Below are 19228 nucleotides of genomic sequence, written 5' to 3'. Positions count from 1 at the left end.
AGAAAAAAAAAAAGAGAAGTCAAAAGGAATAGGGAATGAAATATCATAAATGGTAATTGATCTGCCATGAGAGAAAGAGGGGCTGACGTTTCGGGCCTTACCCTCCGTCGGAGCAAACGGGAAAAACGTATTGACGCATGGCCCCAATGCAGGGATCCCAGGTTCAAATCTCATATACCATTCTGTTTATTTGTCCATTATCTACTCATGTACCTGTTCGTCACGCATGATACCCCCAACCCACTCCACTGTTACATGCTTAGACGGGTTGTGATAACGTGTGCTCTTTCACCGGAATAGGGAAGAAGACACCATGGGACATCTGGAATGTGTACCCTGAGGTGACTGAAGCGTTTGAAGAGCTAGCCAGTATGCCTAATGTCATTAGCGACAGGTCAGTGTCATTGCTACAGCGCTTTGTTGTGCTTCTGTATTATAGAACAAGTGACCTTGTTGGCGTGAACGATGCCACAAAACTGTTTGTGCAGAAGTCTCGTTCACTGGAGACCATCCCATCAACACATACATCAAGCATGCCTGCCATCACAGGAACTGTTGGAATCTCTGCCTGTAACCGAATCCACAGCTGCCAAGTCCTTTAGATTGTGCATGGACAAAAAAGTCTCTGGATTGCGGCAACCATTCTGAACCACTCCACCAGAAACATTGAAGACCTGCTATGAACTGTTGCACTGCAACTGTAAGAAGTCATGAAGTGGGCAATGCAAGTGTTGGAAAGCTGTCTTAAAGTGTACTGTGCTGTGCACTTGATCGGGGGACCATCAGGAATAACAATAGTGCTGATATGACTTCCAGGAGCAGAGATGGTACAGTTCCAAGTACGTATTAATGTGGCATAAAAATGGTGGCGGAGCTGCAGACAAACTTTGGAGAAACTGAGTCGGTTTGCTATTTTTTCCATGTCTTGCCGCCCTTTTTCAATGCGCAGACCAACCCCTAAAATGGGAAAGCCACAAGATAGGCCTACGCTACAAAATCTGAAACTGTACCACCGACCTCCATTCCTTATACAAAAAGCACACAAAGTTGAAATGATCAGATCCACCAAGAAGAGAACAGATCTCCCCATGCACAACTTTCCCCCCATAAGGGGCTGAACAGCTGGACTACTCCCCTTTTTGAAGTCAGCACAAACACCCTGTACAGGATGTGCCCATAGGATTATAGTGCAAAATGGGGAATAGAAGGGACATTGATTGAGGTGAAGGATACAGTCGTTGCCAGGGAACAAAGTGCGGCCAGTAAGTAGTTCCGCCATGATGCAGCCAACAGACCAGATGTCCACTAGAGGATCAGGGGAAATGTATGAAAGTACAAAATTAGTTTTATATTCCAGCAACCAGCTCGGAATTAAAAATAACTTTTTTTCATCAAACTGTTCCATCAATCTTACAGCAGAAAATACACAGTATATGAAACAGCTGAATGGACTCTATTCCATCCTCAATTGGTGCCATTATTACATGTTTTAATATACGAAATTCATGCGCTGCAACAAGACAGAGGCAGCCTAACCCGTTTGGTTATAGTGCATCCAGTTGAGCATGATTTCAGGAGCTCGGTACCACCGTGTGGCCACGTAACCAGTCATCTCTTCATCTGTGAGCCGTGCAAGGCCAAAATCCAGGATCTGTCATCATATGAACACCGTAAGTGCATTTAAGCTAGCCTTACCTGCTGAGATACCTACCTGAAAAGCAACAGACGGTATGAGTTGCATAAACATCTACACACCTAGCCACTTCCTTTAAAAAAAAAAAGTACGTTGTGACTAATTACCTGTGATTCAAAAAAGAAAATCGAAACCAACATTGTGCAAATAAAATGCAAAGAGATCATAAATATGACCTTGAGTTCACAGTCTTCGTTCACTGCCAGGTTGCTGGGTTTCAAGTCCTATGGAGAACAGCAGTACAGGGCCAGCTTAGCAAAGCCTCACTTCTACATCTATCCCAGGGTGCATGTGTCGGAGGTATATTATACTTTACCCTGTGGATGATCCCTGCTGAGTGGATGTACTGCAAAGACAAACAGACAAGCAAAGTTGGCACCAAAACTTCCAAACTTGACTTTATTATTTCAAATAGGCAGTAGTTTCATGCTTAGCTTTGCCCAAGTATATATATATATAGACTGTGCTACCAATATACAGTCACGTGAAAAAGTAAGTACACCCCATGTAAAGTTTTGACTTTTTCAACATATACACAAAGAATTAAGTTAAGCACCCCCCCCGTTTTTTTACAACCTCGCACATTACAAGTTTGTTGTCGTCAAAACAGTGTAATATACCCATGATATTGCTATATTTTCTGGAGAAGTGATATTATGGTCACATAAAAACATAACAATCATGCCGTTTTCAATATTTTATTCTGAATAATTTAAGGTGAAATTTTTTGGGAATTTTAGGCATATTTTCACCTCAATTTAAGTATGGAGCTATAGGTCCATCACGGACAGTGTGGATGACGTTTATGTTTTCTAACGTACAGTCATTGTTCTGAGAAGACCTCTAGCGATCTTTGCGTCAATAACGTGTGTAGGACCCACGTGATCGGATCACTGACTCAACCCTACGTCTCATAGACCCTGTAAGCCGTCGTATGCGTTGCTGTGGCAGGTTGAACCCCCTCGAGCACGTTTGGGACATGTTGGGACGACAAATTGCGAAGATGGTCCCTCCAATAGCCAATCTGGATGAATTGGAACGTGCATTACATCGGGAATGGAACAACCTGCCACAGCAACGCATACGACGGCTTACAGGGTCTATGAGACGTAGGGTTGAGTCAGTGATCCGATCACGTGGGTCCTACACACGTTATTGACGCAAAGATCGCTAGAGGTCTTCTCAGAACAATGACTGTACGTTAGAAAACATAAACGTCATCCACACTGTCCGTGATGGACGTATAGCTCCATACTTAAATTGAGGTGAAAATATGCCTAAAATTCCCAAAAAATTTCACCTTAAATTATTCAGAATAAAATATTGAAAACGGCATGATTGTTATGTTTTTATGTGACCATAATATCACTTCTCCAGAAAATATAGCAATATCATGGGTATATTACACTGTTTTGACGACAACAAACTTGTAATGTGCGAGGTTGTAAAAAAACGGGGGGGGTGCTTAACTTAATTCTTTGTGTATATTTCAACATACAGCTATTTGATCTTCATCTATCTATAATTCCAGTAATCTCTGTACGTCTGTACGTTTGTACGTCTGTACGTTTGTCTGTGACCGCTGTTTCTCGACAACCACGGGTCCGATATACTTTTAACTTGCCAGGTATATTGCTGGGGACCCGAGGATGTGCCTTTTCAAGGTTTCATATTAATCGGACAATTACTTACCGAGCTATGTCCAAAAAACGATTCAACCAATCAGAGAGCAGCGAACGATCGCGTGTGCCGAACGTGGAGGACACACTCTGCCTCGGATGGCACATTTGAGAGCGTATTCATTTATTTCACGTTTGCAAACTATGTTGGCGTTAAACGATGTTTTAAAACTAATAAAACCGAATTTGCGATTCATTCGCTTTCCTGCGCGTTTGTGCACGCGATGGCGATTTCTTTACCAAACTCCGGAAGCCGTTCGCTTTGGACCAAACCATTGCATGTAAATAGAGGGGGGGATTGTCACCGTACTCGCAAGCCGTTCGCTTTGGACCAAACCATTTCATGTAAATAGAGGGGGGGGATATAATTTTAGATATAGATATAGTACGGGCAATGCCCTAGTTTCAACAATATTGATAGATAAAGGTGATATAATATAACAAATATCATGAAACATTTACATTTTGTTGTCCATTGTATAATTTAAATAAACATAAATGCAAATTTCGCATGTGGAAAAAGTAAGTACACCCTTGGCTCGAATTGGTGGTATTGCCCCCTTTGGCAGAAACAACCTCAAGTAGGCGTTTCTTATAACTGTCTACCAGTCTCTGACATCGACTGGGAGAAATTTTTGCCCATTCCTCCATGCAGAATTATTTCAGCTGTGCGATGTTTGAGGGGTTTCTTGCATGCACAGCTCGTTTCAAATCCCCCCACAACATCTCGATGGGATTTAGATCCGGGTTTTGACTTGGCCATTCCAGAACCCTCCATTTCTTTCTTTACAGCCATTCCTTGGTGGATTTACTGGTATGTTTAGGGTCATTGTCATGTTGCAAGGTCCACCTTCGGTTGAGCTTCAACTTTCCGACAGATGGCCTCACATTATCCTCAAGCACCCTCTGGTACAATGAAGAATTCATAGTGGATTCTATGATGGTGAGCTGCCCAGGCCCTGATGCAGCAAAGCTGCCCCAAACCATAATATTTCCACCACCATGCTTTACAGTTGGTATCAGGTTCTTGTGGTCAAATGCTGTCTTTGGTTTTCGCCAAACATGTCTTCTGGTACGGTGGCCAAATAGCTCTACATTTGACTCATCTATCCAGAGCACATTGTTCCAGAAGTGCTGGTCTTTGCCGAGGTGTTCATTGGCAAACTTTAGTCTTGCCCTTATGTTCTTTCTGGACAGCAAAGGTTTCCTCCTGGCACACCTCCCATGTAGATCAAATTTGTGCAGCCTCTTTCTAATGGTAGACTCTTGCACTTTGACATCAACAGTGGCAAGGTCTACCTGTAGGTCCAGGGATGACATTCTGGGGTTGTTAGAGACTTCTTTCAGCATCTTGCGGTGTGCTCTCGAGCTGAACTTGCTGGGGCGGCCTGTCCTGAACAAGTTGGCAGTTGTTTGGAATCTTCTCCACTTGTAGATGATCTTCCGGACAGTCGAATGATTGATTTCAAATTGTTTGGAGATCTTGTTAAATCCCTTCCCAGACTCATAGGCATTATAACCTTCTTTCTGAAGGCCGCAGAGAGCTCTTTTGATCTAGGCATGGTGACGCCGCACACTTCAACAACAAAGAGCAAACCAAACTAAATGTCTGAGGTTTAAATAAGACAGGTTCCTCCAAGATCCTCTCTAACGATGTTCTAATCATTTGCACCTGAGCTGGTGCACCTTATTCTAATTTTAGGTATTTGAAGTAGTGATAAATGTAGGGGTGTACTTACTTTTTCCACGTGTGAAATTTGCATTTATGTTTATTTAAATTATACAATGGACTACAAAATGTAAATGTTTCATGATATTTGTTATATTATATCACCTTTATTTGTCAATATTGTTGAAATGAAGATCAAATAGCTGTATGTTGAAATATGTTGAAAAAGTCAAAACTTTACATGGGGTGTACTTACTTTTTCACATGACTGTATATAGTATGTGTATATCTACCTATTACGTTAAAATGGGGAAGAATTTTTGACACTCCTCTCGCCATGTCGTATGAAGTGCATGCATTGGAACTTGGTCTTCACAATTTAATGATTACTTTTTCTGTCATTTTCAAACAATTTGAAAACGTAGTTCATTCCAGTTGATAGAAACCCAGCCAACTCCTTTGTGAGCTTGAGTAACTCACATGGTCCCACTCTACATGTGGTGTCAGTAACAAACACTTGAAAAGATATATATATATATATATATATATATATATATATATATATATATATATATATATACATATATATATATATATATATATATATACAGTATACATATACATATATATACATGTCTTTTCAAGTGTTTGTTACTGACACCACATGTAGACTGGGACCATGTGAGTTACTCAAGCTCACAAAGGAGTTGGCTGGGTTTCTATCAACAATCTGATTGGAAAATTATACTTCAACTGGAATGAACTACGTTTTCAAATTGTTTGAAAATGACAGAAAAAGTAATCATTAAATTGTGAAGACCAAGTTCCAATGCATGCACGTCATACGAGATGGCTAGAGGAGGAGTGTCAAAAATTCTTCCCCATTTTAACGTAATAGGTAGATGGTGCTGTAGTGACTATCTGTTCCAGTGCTAGCATAGTTATCAATGTTCAGGTAAAGTTTGTTGTGGACATTTGTTAATCAATAACTCAATACTGCCCAGAAGGTTTTTCAGACCTTGAGACGTCATTGTACAAGTAAACACAGCAACAAACATGTGACCAACCTGAACAAATTACATTCATTCACCAAGAAAGAGATTGGTGGGTGTCTAAAGGAACATGACATGCATTTGCTCTAATTGCAGAAAGACCAAAAGTGTCCAAAATAACTCATCAACCTCCATACCACAACAATCCAGAACAACCGCTTTCCGCTGGGCAGTAAAAATCAGCGTGGCACAAAATAATGACAGTGATCATCACTTGCACACGTGGAAAAAGTTAGCTCACACACTGAAAGCAGTGACATGAGAACCGATCTCCCTGTGGTTCACCCTGAAAGACTTCTAATCACCCGACGGGCTGTCATCCCGGCATTCTCCGAGTTGAGATCTACATTACAACATGAATCATATCTAATATTTTTCTATGTGATACTCTTTGTGACCATGGTACCACGAGTGCCTGTACTCCTGGTGTTCTCCAACTGAGCGTGGAGGGAGTGACTCCAGCTAAAAAGGAAGTGCTCCTTAATAAGCCTCATCTCATGATGAACTCATCATCCTCCTCCAAGAAATCCACATGGGATTTTTTTTGTTTTTTGTTGTTGTATACTGAATCGAGGCTCGTGAAAGAGCTAACATTTATTTCACAAACAAATCAACCAGACAAACAAAATATATAAAAGGAGGGAGTGGAAGACGAGATGGGGAGAGAAGGGGAAGCACACAAACATAACATTTGAGAGCAGGGAGATGTGTGGGAGGGAGAGGGCTTGGGGGGAGGAGGCGTGGGAAGGGGGGGGGGGGGTGGGAGAAGTATAAAACACAAGGACACCAAGGACTTCCAGGACAGAAGTTGGTATTTCAAAAAAGTGGATTTGGGGTGAAATTAGCGGGGGTAGAAAAGATCAAGGTTTTGGATGGGGGAAGATAAGAGATGGTGGTGAACAGCTGTTTTATTCCATTTTATTCCATATTCCATTGAGCTGCGGATGAAAACCTTGTATGTGGTGAGGAGCTCAGGTGGGCCAAGGAAGGACTTCGCACGACGGAGGATGCCCAGTCGGCGACTGGCTTTGGAGGCCAGATTTGAAATGTGGTTTTCCCAGGAAACATCATGGCAGATAGTGAGACCCAAAAGCTTGAGTGACAGAACTTCTTGGAGAGGATTATTCAGAAAGTGGATGGGAGGGTTGTCCAGTCGGTCTTTTCGGAGAGACATCGTAAGACTGTGAGATTTGTCAGGATTGAAAGACATGTTCCATTTGTTTGCCCAGTCTGTAATTTTTTCCAGGTCTGCAGAGAGTGAGGAGGCTGCAGACTGCCGATCTGAGGGATGAGGAATGGAGCGACAGAGTAGAGTCATCAGCAAAGAGATAGAGAGGATTTTCAAGAGAGTCAGAGAGATCATTGATGAAGACCAGAAAAAGCACAGGGCCCAGAAGTGATGAAAATGAAAGTGATGAAAGTCGAGCTAGTCTCTCAGGCTATCAACTACCTGCTTTCACCCCGAGTAGACACCATGGCCTCGCAACCCATATGAACTCTATCGTCACTGATGTAAAAGTTGTGTGTACATCACAGCTAGATGCGGAACCCCAGTCCAGGTCCACAGAAAATATTTACCCCTATATACAGTGCCTATAGAACGTCTACACCCCCTTTCAAAATTTTCACCTTTTGTTGCCATATAGCCTGGAATTAAATTGCATTAAATCAGACTTTTTCCACATTTATTTACACATCGTAACCCACAACTTCCAAGTGAAAAACAAATTCTACAAATTTCAGAAAATTAATTAAAAATACAAAACTAAAATATCTTGATTGGATAAGTGTCCACCCCCCTTGTCATATCAAATTGTTAATTGGCTCAGGTGTAACCAATCACCTTCAAAATCACACACCAAATTAATTGGCCTCCACCTGTGTTAAATTGTAGTGATTCTGATTATTTCAGAATAAAATCAGCTGTAAAACGATTCTGGTATTTTGGTGGTCCCCTATTTATTTATTTATTTATTCTTAAAATTTTTTATTTTTTTATTTATTTATTTTATGGCATAGCCCATCGCAGAGCCATCTAGAACAGTGTTTGTCCGTCCATATGCATGTATGTATGTATGTATGTCCCCTCAAACATACCAATCAGAGCTGAGAATCTGGTCACATGACAAAGTGATGTGATTACATCTGATGTCATTACGGTGGTGCTGCGGCTGACTCTCCACGCACTGCCATTTTGATTTATATGCCTTTCATGCTGAACATTACGTCGAACCTGTCATATATCACAATCGCCATGCTCTACCTTTACGTTTTTCACTCAGTGTGAAACACAAACAAACCGATTGTTAAAATGACCATCAAATGTCGAAAGCATCGGCGTTACGGCTCTTCCAACAATACGGCGTATCGGCCTTAGACGTTATGACTCACCGGACAAATTAAGCCCAGGTTTCTTACTACAGTGATATCGTTTCAGTAGTATCGTTTTCGTAATAATAATAATAATATAGTAAATATAACCATAACACTTCAATCCCAATGTCGGGAATGGAAAGTTGATGGATTGAAGCGGTGTAAAAGCAGAAGTAAGGAATTCATCTCGATTTTTTAAAAACAATATAATTTTCGTAATTATAACGTAACGTTATTATTATAGTAAATCTAATCGTAACACTAATCCCTTTATGGTAACTGCAACGTTACTGGAGGTTAAATATATATCTTATATATATTAAAGTAGCGGAAGTTTTGTGTCAGCCGTCATGCTACGTCATTACGTATATGATGTCATTATGGCGTAAACACCCGCTCACTTAGAGAGCGGCAGGAAAGGTCATTCCTCTTTGGGGTATATAGATTACAGTCGATCTATGGTCGGGTCTCAAGAACATTGGGTGTGTGTTCATTTACCAAGGTTCTTGTGGAGAGATCGCCAAGTGGTTAAAGCATTCGAGCAAGCACTCCATTCAAAACCCTTAGGGAACGGCTGGCTTGGCAAGCGCTAGCTAGCTGCTTGGTAAATGGGCACACCTCCAACCCCTGTGGGGTACATAGATTACAGTAGATATTCGCTCAGTTCTGCAAGTAAAACTTACGTCATGGATGTCTGGATTCCTCCAAATTTCTTTGTTTAATGTTATAAACAGCATTAGTGACTGTTTAAAAAGCTAATCATGTGTGTTTGTAGTTTATAATATTTTACAAGCCCGGCTACGCCGCTGTTAGACTTTTGGGCTTGTTTTTTACAAATCCACCTGTAGTTTTAAAAGTTTTTTTCCCCATGAATGCAATGCAAAGTGATTTTCTGCGTTCTTCCAGACTAGGGAGTGAACACAGACAAAACTTGTTGGTAAGTGTGTATTTGGATGCCAATATTATGCGGAGAGCACGTTTTTGAACTCTTCCAATGTGAAAATGTTGGTGTTTTGTAAGTGCTTCGCCCCAGACAGATGCTGCGTATTCGGTAAAAGATCGAATATTACTTTTGAAAATAGTAAGCAAGTCTTGGGGCGGACGTAACGTGTGGAGTTTACTATTTGTACGTTTTTCAATAGGCCGGTGTGATTGATGACATTGAACCAAAGTCAAATCATTACATATTTAAATGTTTGCATTTCATCAGATGGTAATGCGCCATTTATCGTCGCTAAAACAATGATGGGTCCCAAGCATGCTCCTTGAGGAACTCCTGCATTGAGTGATACCCCATCAGAGCGAGTAACACGATAGCTTACAGCCATACACTGCTGATGGAAGAACAAGAAATCGCACATCCAAGGAATAATAGAGGGACATTTGTTGACAAGAGGTCAACAGTAGACAGGATGTGCTCTGTCAATTGCACTTCCATCAGGTTGTCCGATTTTTGGAAGTAGATAACTGCACAAACGATGTATGAAATCGATATTGGTGGGTGTGTGGGACGAAGTTTGACCCACGTAACTTCCAGGTTTGGAGGAAGAGTCGTTTCATCGGATTGAGATGGATTATCGCGATATTTTATGTAAATCCCCACACCTCCGATTTGCTTAACTCTGGACTTGCAAAACGTTGCATAGCCGTAACAAGTTCCAGGGGCATGTCATGCTTAAACCATGTCTCCGTAATTGCGCAAACATCGATGTTCCAGTCAAGAATAACAGTTGAAAGCTCATCAAACTTATTAGAGGCAGAGCATGCATTGCACAGAAGGAAAGAAGTGAGGGTCATCATAAAGTGTGGTTTTGAAGAAGTGATATGGACTACCACAAAATTACTAAAGGTAACTGCCCGCACTTTGCTGGCAGAAATTCTTTGGGAAAAAGCAATGACTTTGCTGGCAGAACTTCAGGATAGAACCACTTGTGGAGGTAGCGCTCCCACCAGAACAAGCAGGCTTCAGGAACAATCATAGCACCAAAGAAAATGTTCGAGCTGCAACTGACATTATTGAGACTGCCTTTGAATCAAACCAGAAATGTGGGGCTGTCTTCTTTCATTTGTCTTCAGCATACGACACAGCCTCGCACAGTGGTCTACTGCTGAAGATGCACGAGATACTACAGGACCGCCACCTAGTCAACTTTATCCAGGTATTAATCTCCAACCACTGCTTCATAGTCAACCTTAATGGACAAACCAGCAGAACACACAACCTCAAGAATGGGGCTCTGTGAGACTCACTCTTAGCGCCCCTGCTGTTCATTGTGTACACATCAGATTTCCCTGAGATACCAGGTACCAAACTTGCCTGTGCCGATGACCTTGCAATCCTGCATCCGAGCCAGTCTTGAGGACGTCGAGGCCACTCTTAGCTGAGATGTTGCTTCTATGAACCGCTATTACCACCAATCATGCCTATGTCTCAACATACAGAAGTCAGTCCACTCTGTTTTCCATCTTCAGGACAGTAATGCAGACAGGCAGCTAGAAATTAAGCTAAATGAAACCCCGGCTTCCATTCACGCATGCTCCTACTTATCTTGACGTGCAAACGGACCAGTCCGTGACCTTCAGGCAGCATGCAGAGAAAGTATCAGGGAAAACAGCTGCTATAGTTAACCTTATCTGCAGACTACTACGTATTCACATGAGGAAGGAGCCACCATGCCAAGAGGGTAGATGTGAACCTCAATTCTTCCTTAATGATCAACAGTGGATGCCTTCACCCTATTCCCACCCATAATCTCCTAGACCATACGGGCATCCATCCCCATTACATTTGACGAGCAGCCATTACTAGACAAGCAGCTCTCAAGGCACGTCAGAACCCTAACCACCTCCTGCACAACAAGCTAAGAGAAGATCTACCCATCTCTGCCCCATCCCTGAAGTTTGAAGAGCCGCAAACCCTTTACTGGATCAGCTCAAAGCCACATCAGACGATGGCCTGAGCAAACACACATGGCAGATGAGGCAATGGCATACCTCCCAACCCAGCAGCTGCCTATAATACCTACCCTATTCCACCAAGCTCCCTGGTTGTACTGCCTAGGAAGGGATGATGCTACCTTAACTGACTGCTGGCAGAGTGTGGCCTCCGCTAGACTGTGGATCATCATGTGCAACACTGCTCCATACATCGCCTATAGGGAGGATGGCAAGAACTGCAGCACCTGACCACAAGGGCTCGAGGCTAGCTGAAAACAGCTAACTTCATGTCGTACACCAACAACTCAGACATGCCACACGAAAGAAGAAGAAGTTATAACGACACACATGCTGAAGGGCTATCTAATGTTAGGAGGGAGGAAGGAGTTTAGCTTAGTGTGGGAGTAAGGAGAGAAGAACAACAGGACTCGGAGGAGGTAGGAGTAAGGGGATGAAATGAAATGCAGGGTTTTCTGCGCTCATGGAAATAGATGTCCATTGCATTAAAAGAATAAAAGAGTTCACCGAGCACGGTGTGGTCTGAGTTGTGCTGTGCAGTCAGAGTGCCTTGAGTCATCCAACTGTCATGGCACGCACAGCGAACCAGCAACAAAGTGGGAAAGTCCTGTTTTAATATTCACATGATTCATGGATCAGTTTGCTAGATTGTGGGAAAGATTGCCACAAAAAAAAAAAAAACGTACATTTTACAAATCTTTTGTTTTTCAAACGTACTGTTACGGACTGGTCTAGGGGGTAAATATGGATAGACTATAATAGTTATTTCCAAGTGCATGTTAGAACTAGAGCGAAGTCGATCACGCGCCATCACAAATCCCCACGCTTCCCACCCAAAGCAAAGTTGAAAGATGGCAAAAAGTTCCACCAGGAATGACCCAATATCAAATTTTGAGTTAAATTTTTTCCCGTTTTGACCCCTGTCAGCTAAGTCCCCACTCACTGGGGCATAAACCAGGAAGTGAAATCCAAGAAATTATTGTATATTTCATGCCTCCTCCAATGTTGATTGCATATACAAAGTTTCATTACCTCCACCACCAAAGGTGGATAAAAAAAAAAAACCACCTTTAGAGGCCATTTTTCCCCGCAAAGCGGATGGAGGTGGATGGAGGTTATATTTTCACCCCTGTCTGTTTGTTTGTCTGTTTGTGAACAGGATATCTCAAAGTTGTTGACAGATTCAGATGAAATTTGATGGAGAAGTTGGGTTTGTGACAAGGATGAAATGATTAGATTTTGGTGAAGATCTGGATTTGGATCCAAGAATTTTATGTGAATCTTCACCATCGAGAGATGGGGCAAAAACGATATATAGCATGGTATCTCAAAGTTGTGGACGGATTTGGACAAAACTTGGTGGACTGGTTAGGTGTTTGACCAGACAGCTGAGTTTTGACGGTTCTCCCATCATGCCTTTGGTGCTGTAATACACTCTCCGGTGGTCCTGCACATTTTAGTGGTCCCATGCAGCACTGGTGTCTTTCTCACCCTCCCTGTCTTGTGCGTGAAGCCTGTAGAGGAAAGTACGTAGTGCAAAACAAGCCGTCCAGGCCGTTGAAAAGACCCCTTGCCCAGTGGCAAGCATTGCGTCATGGACACTGGACAGGTTCTATTAATTCTCTCTCTGTGTGTCCACCTTGCCTTACTCATTCATACGGAGTGACATTATTAATTAAGTTTGGTCGAGCTTCGAAGGACATGGGGTATTAAGTTTAGCATTCACAAATCACAGTATGTTTTACAAACCACATTTGTGGTTGTATTCCTTCTTTTTTTTCTTTTTTTTTATGGATATCGCCCCAGAAAAGGCATATGCCGCTCTAGGTAAGGGGCTAAGAGAAAATTAGAAAAATATAAGGATAAAGCAAAACAAAATAAAAATAAATAAATTAATAAATCTTCCCTTTACCGCCCCATTTTGTTAACAAATCCAGTTTGTTAATAATAACTTGTGTGTGGTCATCAAGGAAGGGGAACTCCATATAATTGAACCCACGAGGCTGTTTGGGGTCCATGCAATTGAGACGCTAAAAAAGTGAATCGCCTGTGACAGTTTGCTTGGCCACTTTCGACATGCTGTTTCACCGTGGCCGTGTGGCCAGGATCGCCTTCCTCTTGCCCTGTTCACCACGAGAGATACGTGACAGGACATCCTTAACCTCTCCAGTCTAAAATGTAAACATGGGTCGTACTCCAGACAACTATCCCTAGCACGTGTCCTTAATACATGTTCAAACGTCCGATAAACTACGCGAATAAATAGTGCGAAGGTCTTAAACTCTAACAATTGCCCCCATAAAACTAACAATATGTATTCAATATTGGTATTCAATTAATCAGTATTCAATATTGGTGGAATTTTTGGACCTCACATGAAACCCCCGCCCAAACCCTCCCCACGGATCCTCCAGTGAGAATGAGATAAATGGCAGGATTATAATGATCCTGATGTACTATATTGTGCTAACAAGATAAACCAACACCTCCACTGTATAGCTTTACAACACTAACCAAAGGTTCTTCATTCTTGACGGACTCATCAGCTAATAGTGGGGTGGCTTAGCCCAAATATTCAAAAGAATTGTGCATTTTGTGATACAAGCACCAAATTTGGCACAAATGTACATTAATATGTTGCGAACATTTTCAGATATTGGGCCACTTGAAATTCTCTCTTTATGTCCGCCATATTGGATTTCAAAATGGCCGCCACTTGAAATCTACATTTGCTATTATCTCTGGACGTAATGCAGCTATTGACTTGATTCTGGTATCTAAATGTATGTTTTTGGGGGCAAGGAATCCAATGGTACCAATTTCAACTTAATATTATCTATCACAGTCTGTTATATAATTTTATTTGGAAATTATCTAGGCAAATATTGGATTCAACACAATACTTTGAAAAGAATGTCTTAGTTCTGTAAATATAAATAAATAAATAAACTATACTAAATCACTAGTAACAACTCAGACAAGCTCATATATACTGGCAGTCTAAAATATAAATTCATATCCCATTAGGAAACAAAGTGACCCATTCATTTGTTTTTCATATGCATATTTTATGTAACATTACATTCATATTGTCAATAAATACCAAACATGCATAATCCCCTTTTCCTAGACCCTTTAAGCCATCTTTTGTGTTTCTAGAGTACAGAAATTTATTGTATAGGCTTCCATCTGTCTTGTTTCCTTAACAATGCACTGTAGCATGTCTTTAACAATGTTTACAAACATGACTCCACTACATGTCTTTAATCACAGCCCTGACCCAAATAAAAGAGTAGAGAGGCTGCATGTGTGTTGACCCACATCAACTGTGTTCTTTGTGTGTGGCTGTGTTTAAATCACCTTGTGACTCCACATAAATGAGTTAATTACATACAATCTGGGCTCAGCTAGACAACATTGTGTGGTCAGCAATGAAGACGAGAGTCTGAATTACATGTATGCAAAAGACCTTGTGAACCAGTGAAGCAAATACACGGGTAAGCATGAATTAAATCTAGGGCATGATATAATTTCCATGATGTTTACCTCTACACTCAATGGTGGAAGGAGGTAATGTTTTGATCCCAGCTTGTCTGTATGTCTGTTTGTCTGTTAGTCCACAAAATTCCAGACAAAGCTTGTAGTAGTGGTAGTTGTAGTGGTAGTGGTGATAACAGAAATTGTTATATAGAACTGAACTTATATTATTATTATATGCAGAAAATAACTTCATTTCTATATGCCCTGCAGTGGACAGGTTAATTGGTTTATGCACTGAAGGGGTCACCCTGGTGTGCACTGCTGTGTTCTGCCTCACTGAGTTGTTCAGGTATGATGTACTCAGCACAAGCTTACCTGATACACATGTGTGCTGGCTAAAACCACTTGTCTGGTGGGCACGACAGAGGCAGGTTGTCTAATAGCCAACCTGGTCTTACTTTTTTGGGGTTTATCTGAAATTCTTACTATAAGGCTTTAAATTAGAAATGTTTTATATAAAGTAGTATTTTGAGTGAAGTGTGTATTCCACACTGACAGTTTTGACATGTTCTGAATTTAACACGAAGGCTGTAATTAACAGAACGGGGTATGTCTGGCAAATGTACTGTCCAACCTAATAAGAGTTTAGACTGATTTATATTTAAATCTTGGCTGTGTAAATATTGTAAGAATTTATGAATTCAAATGTTTTGTAAATATTCAATAAATTTGGGAATATTTTTTAACTAAAGAATCTCATGTGATTTTATTTCTCTTCTTGCCTCCGGTATGGGTGAAAATTTAATTCCGGCATAATCTCATAAAACTAATTCCCTAAGTGTGCCAAGCTAAATGCTCTACGATATAGAGGAATTATCCTCCTCTCCATTAGTATGGCGGAGGAAACCCCTCTATTATATATATAACAAAATGTTAACATTATATCATTGTATCGTTGCAGATTCAGAAGACAGTTCCACCATGTCCAAGAGCTTCAGACTAGCTGATGTTGAGCGAACTTCACCATCAACATCACAGCACCTCACCACAACTGACTGGAAGTTATGCCTTATATGTCAAGAGGACAAGACGGAGACACTGACCAAACCTGACCAATCAAAGAGAAAAGACATTGGGAGTGGGTACAGTTCACTCGCAGAGAACTTGGTCAAATTCAGTGAACTTGGAGAGCTTCCAGGATCATTTCACCTGGAAAGACTCGATGATGGTCATGGCATTGAAGCTGCGATGGTTGCACACGGTGCAAAATATCATCAGACATGCAGGCTCCAGTACAACAACACCAAACTGCAGAGAGCACAAAAGAGAGCACTCAAGAAAGAATGTGAGAGCGATGAGGAACAAGCTGCATGCAAACGCACCAGGTTACATTCACGCTCATCGAGTACAGAGAAGAAGGTCCCAGAAAATTGTTTCTTCTGTGAACAACCTGCTGGGGCTGACAGTCTTCGGAAAGCTGCAACATTCCAAATGGACAAACGGGTGCGTGCCTGTGCAACCCTTCTTGGTGATACAGAACTGCTGGGCCGTCTCAGTGGTGGGGACATGATAGCGTTGGACGCCCAGTATCACCCACGGTGCTTGATAGGACTTTACAATCGCACAAGAAAGGCCCAGTCAACAGGATCACAGGACACAAAACAAGAGCGAGCAATGTCGGCAGTTGTCTTCGCTGAACTCGTCCTCTACATTGAAGAAACCAGACAAGATGAGGAGACGGCACCAGTATTCAGATTGGCTGACTTTGTCCAGCTCTATCAGTCCAGAATGGAACAGCTAGGAGTCCAGCTCGACACGAGAGTCCACTCCACACGACTGAAACAGAGACTGTTGGCTCAGTTTCCTGACATGCGGGCACACACCAAGGGGAGAGACATCCTGATGGCATTTGAAGAAGATGTCGGTGCTGCTCTTGCCAAAGCCTGCGAGCTGGACAGTGATAGTGATGCAGTCCATCTTGCCCATGATGCACAGATTGTTCGCCGTCACATGTTTGGAGAAGCCAAGCCCTTCACAGGATTCCCTGAAGTATGTCAAGAAGAATCTGTGCCACCGTTGCTGCTTGCCCTAGTCAGTATGATCCTAGAGGGACCCAGCATCAAGGAACAGATGGCAGACACTAACCCTGCAGCAATTGCCACAGCTCAGATACTGAAGTTAAACAGCATCAAACACAAGCGAACACGCTCACAGCTGCATTGAGCTGGTTTCTTGCAAGTGCAAGAAAGGGTGTGTGAGGCGCTGCAAGTGCAAAAAGGCTGCCCTTCAGTGCACAGCCCTCTGTGTGTGTGAAGGGGACTGCACATGACGATGAGTCAACAACATACATGTACTTGTGGCAATGCTGAACTTGTTAACATGACACTGTTTATGTACACGTATCTTCAGTACCGGTATATACCTAGCCTCAGATACCAGTACACCTAGCCTCAAATACTAGACCATGTAGCATGTCAGTATTATACCTAAGACATTTACAGAACTAAGACATTCTTTTCAAAGTATTGTGTTGAATCCAATATTTGCCTAGATAATTTCCAAATAAAATTATATAACAGACTGTGATAGATAATATTAAGTTGAAATTGGTACCATTGGATTCCTTGCCCCCAAAAACATACATTTAGATACCAGAATCAAGTCAATAGCTGCATTACGTCCAGAGATAATAGCAAATGTAGATTTCAAGTGGCGGCCATTTTGAAATCCAATATGGCGGACATAAAGAGAATTTCAAGTGGCCCAATATCTGAAAATGTTCGCAACATATTAATGTACATTTGTGCCAAATTTGGTGCTTGTATCACAAAATGCACAACAGGTTTGCTATGCTGCTACACTATAAGCATGGACTGCAAACAGAAGTTAACAAGGCAAGAAACAGCCAAAAGCCATGAATGACCTCTTTAATGTGATACCACTTGGATGTTACAAACGTCAAGCTCTGTGCCCGCAGGCTCTGCCTTTGTTTCAAATAACACAAGAGCCCATGAAGTGGGAAAGAGCACAAGAATGAAAAGTACGCAGAAAAACACAAATTTCCCCACAGGGCTTTGCACTGCAAATGACTCACTGCAAATGGTTATTACCCTGAAAGCAATTTGATTGTACTCCCAACGATAAATATCACTCCAACCCCGTGTTGTAACATCGTTTTTCCACTTGACCTCAAAGCCCATCTGAAACAACAACATACGGCTGGGAGCATTATATCATCCGTATTAGCTTCAGGCTTGGTGAGAAGAAAACCTGCTGAGTTCCATTGTTAGGACTACTTTTATGATCGAAACTTATGGAAGGGGGAACAGAAAGTGCCTTGAGGAAAAAATTGAGGGATGGATGATAAGGTATAGGGAAGAGGGTGAGGGAGGTCGATTGCAATTTTTACCTTTAGTCCTCGAAGAATCTGGTAGACAAGGAACTGGACGTGGTCGTCACTCAGCTTCTGACACTTGACGATGTTGTTAAGATCAGCACCCATGAGATGGGTCACCAGGTACCTAGCAATTAATCAGATTGTACAAGTTAGTGGCCTATTGATGTAATTGCCTCTTTCAACATGTCTTACCTGCATGCTTTACCTCTCTGCCCCTCCTTGGCTCGACTCATTAATCTCCTCTAGAGCCATTCTGCCACGCTACACCTTGTTCACATCGAAAGGTCCAGGCTTGCAGCTACCTCCACTCCTTTGTTTCCCTTTTTCCCAACCTTTGTCTAACTACACGTCCCACCGCTGCTTCAAAGAGGCAGGCCACCACCATCTCAGGTCATCATTCATCCTCACCAATTGACTTCCTGTATCTCAGCTAATACACTTCCTCACTCCTACCAGAAGTCATTTTTCCATTCTGATTAGTCCTCTCCTCTCAGGTGTTGCTCCTATAGTCACCCGACATCTGGCTGATTCTCACTACCCAAATATCAATGCAATACCCCACGACTGCCTTGGTTTTGCACGAGTCCGAATTTTCTGAATAATACGACTATCACATCAAAATATTTGATATTAGAATATTTAATTCTTAGCAAGATAAAGAATGCGAAATTAAACATTCTCTTACACATCATTGAAAGTCTCCAGGGATATGTCCGGTGTGAATACATCCAGTAGGCCGATAACCTAAAGGAAACGGGGGCAGGGGTTGAAACAAAAGTGTCATGTGGGTAAAAGCTATACTGTATGTTCATCAGTGGAAAAGTAGTGCATCCATCATGTCGGTCCACGATAGGCGGTGACACCATCACCACGCAATTATCCAGCCATGCCAACGCGTGTCATGAAAACAACATGACAGCGATATCAGGC

The 19228-nt window shown here is 41.9% G+C and overlaps 1 protein-coding gene across 2 annotated transcripts in view; it reads right to left on the bottom strand.

Moving 5' to 3' along the window:
* LOC137437887 (mitogen-activated protein kinase 14) overlaps positions 1–19228 on the bottom strand; it is a 39714-nt gene that overhangs the window by 7087 nt on the left and 13399 nt on the right. For both annotated transcript variants that reach the window (XM_068132586.2, XM_068132587.2), the window contains exons 3-8: positions 18984–19042; positions 18311–18422; positions 2010–2039; positions 1870–1917; positions 1537–1651; positions 1234–1305 (exon numbers count right to left, since the gene is read on the bottom strand). In XM_068132586.2, coding sequence (XP_067988687.1) covers positions 1234–1305; positions 1537–1651; positions 1870–1917; positions 2010–2039; positions 18311–18422; positions 18984–19042 — 436 coding nt within the window. The remainder of the gene's footprint in view (positions 1–1233; positions 1306–1536; positions 1652–1869; positions 1918–2009; positions 2040–18310; positions 18423–18983; positions 19043–19228) is intronic.

The sequence above is a fragment of the Myxine glutinosa genome, chromosome 12 (genome assembly GCF_964187855.1).
Source record: "Myxine glutinosa chromosome 12, kmMyxGlut1.1, whole genome shotgun sequence".
Taxonomy (NCBI): Eukaryota; Metazoa; Chordata; class Myxini; order Myxiniformes; family Myxinidae; genus Myxine; species Myxine glutinosa.
Note: the sequence above shows the minus strand (reverse complement) of the source record. Positions and strands in the feature narration are given on the sequence as shown.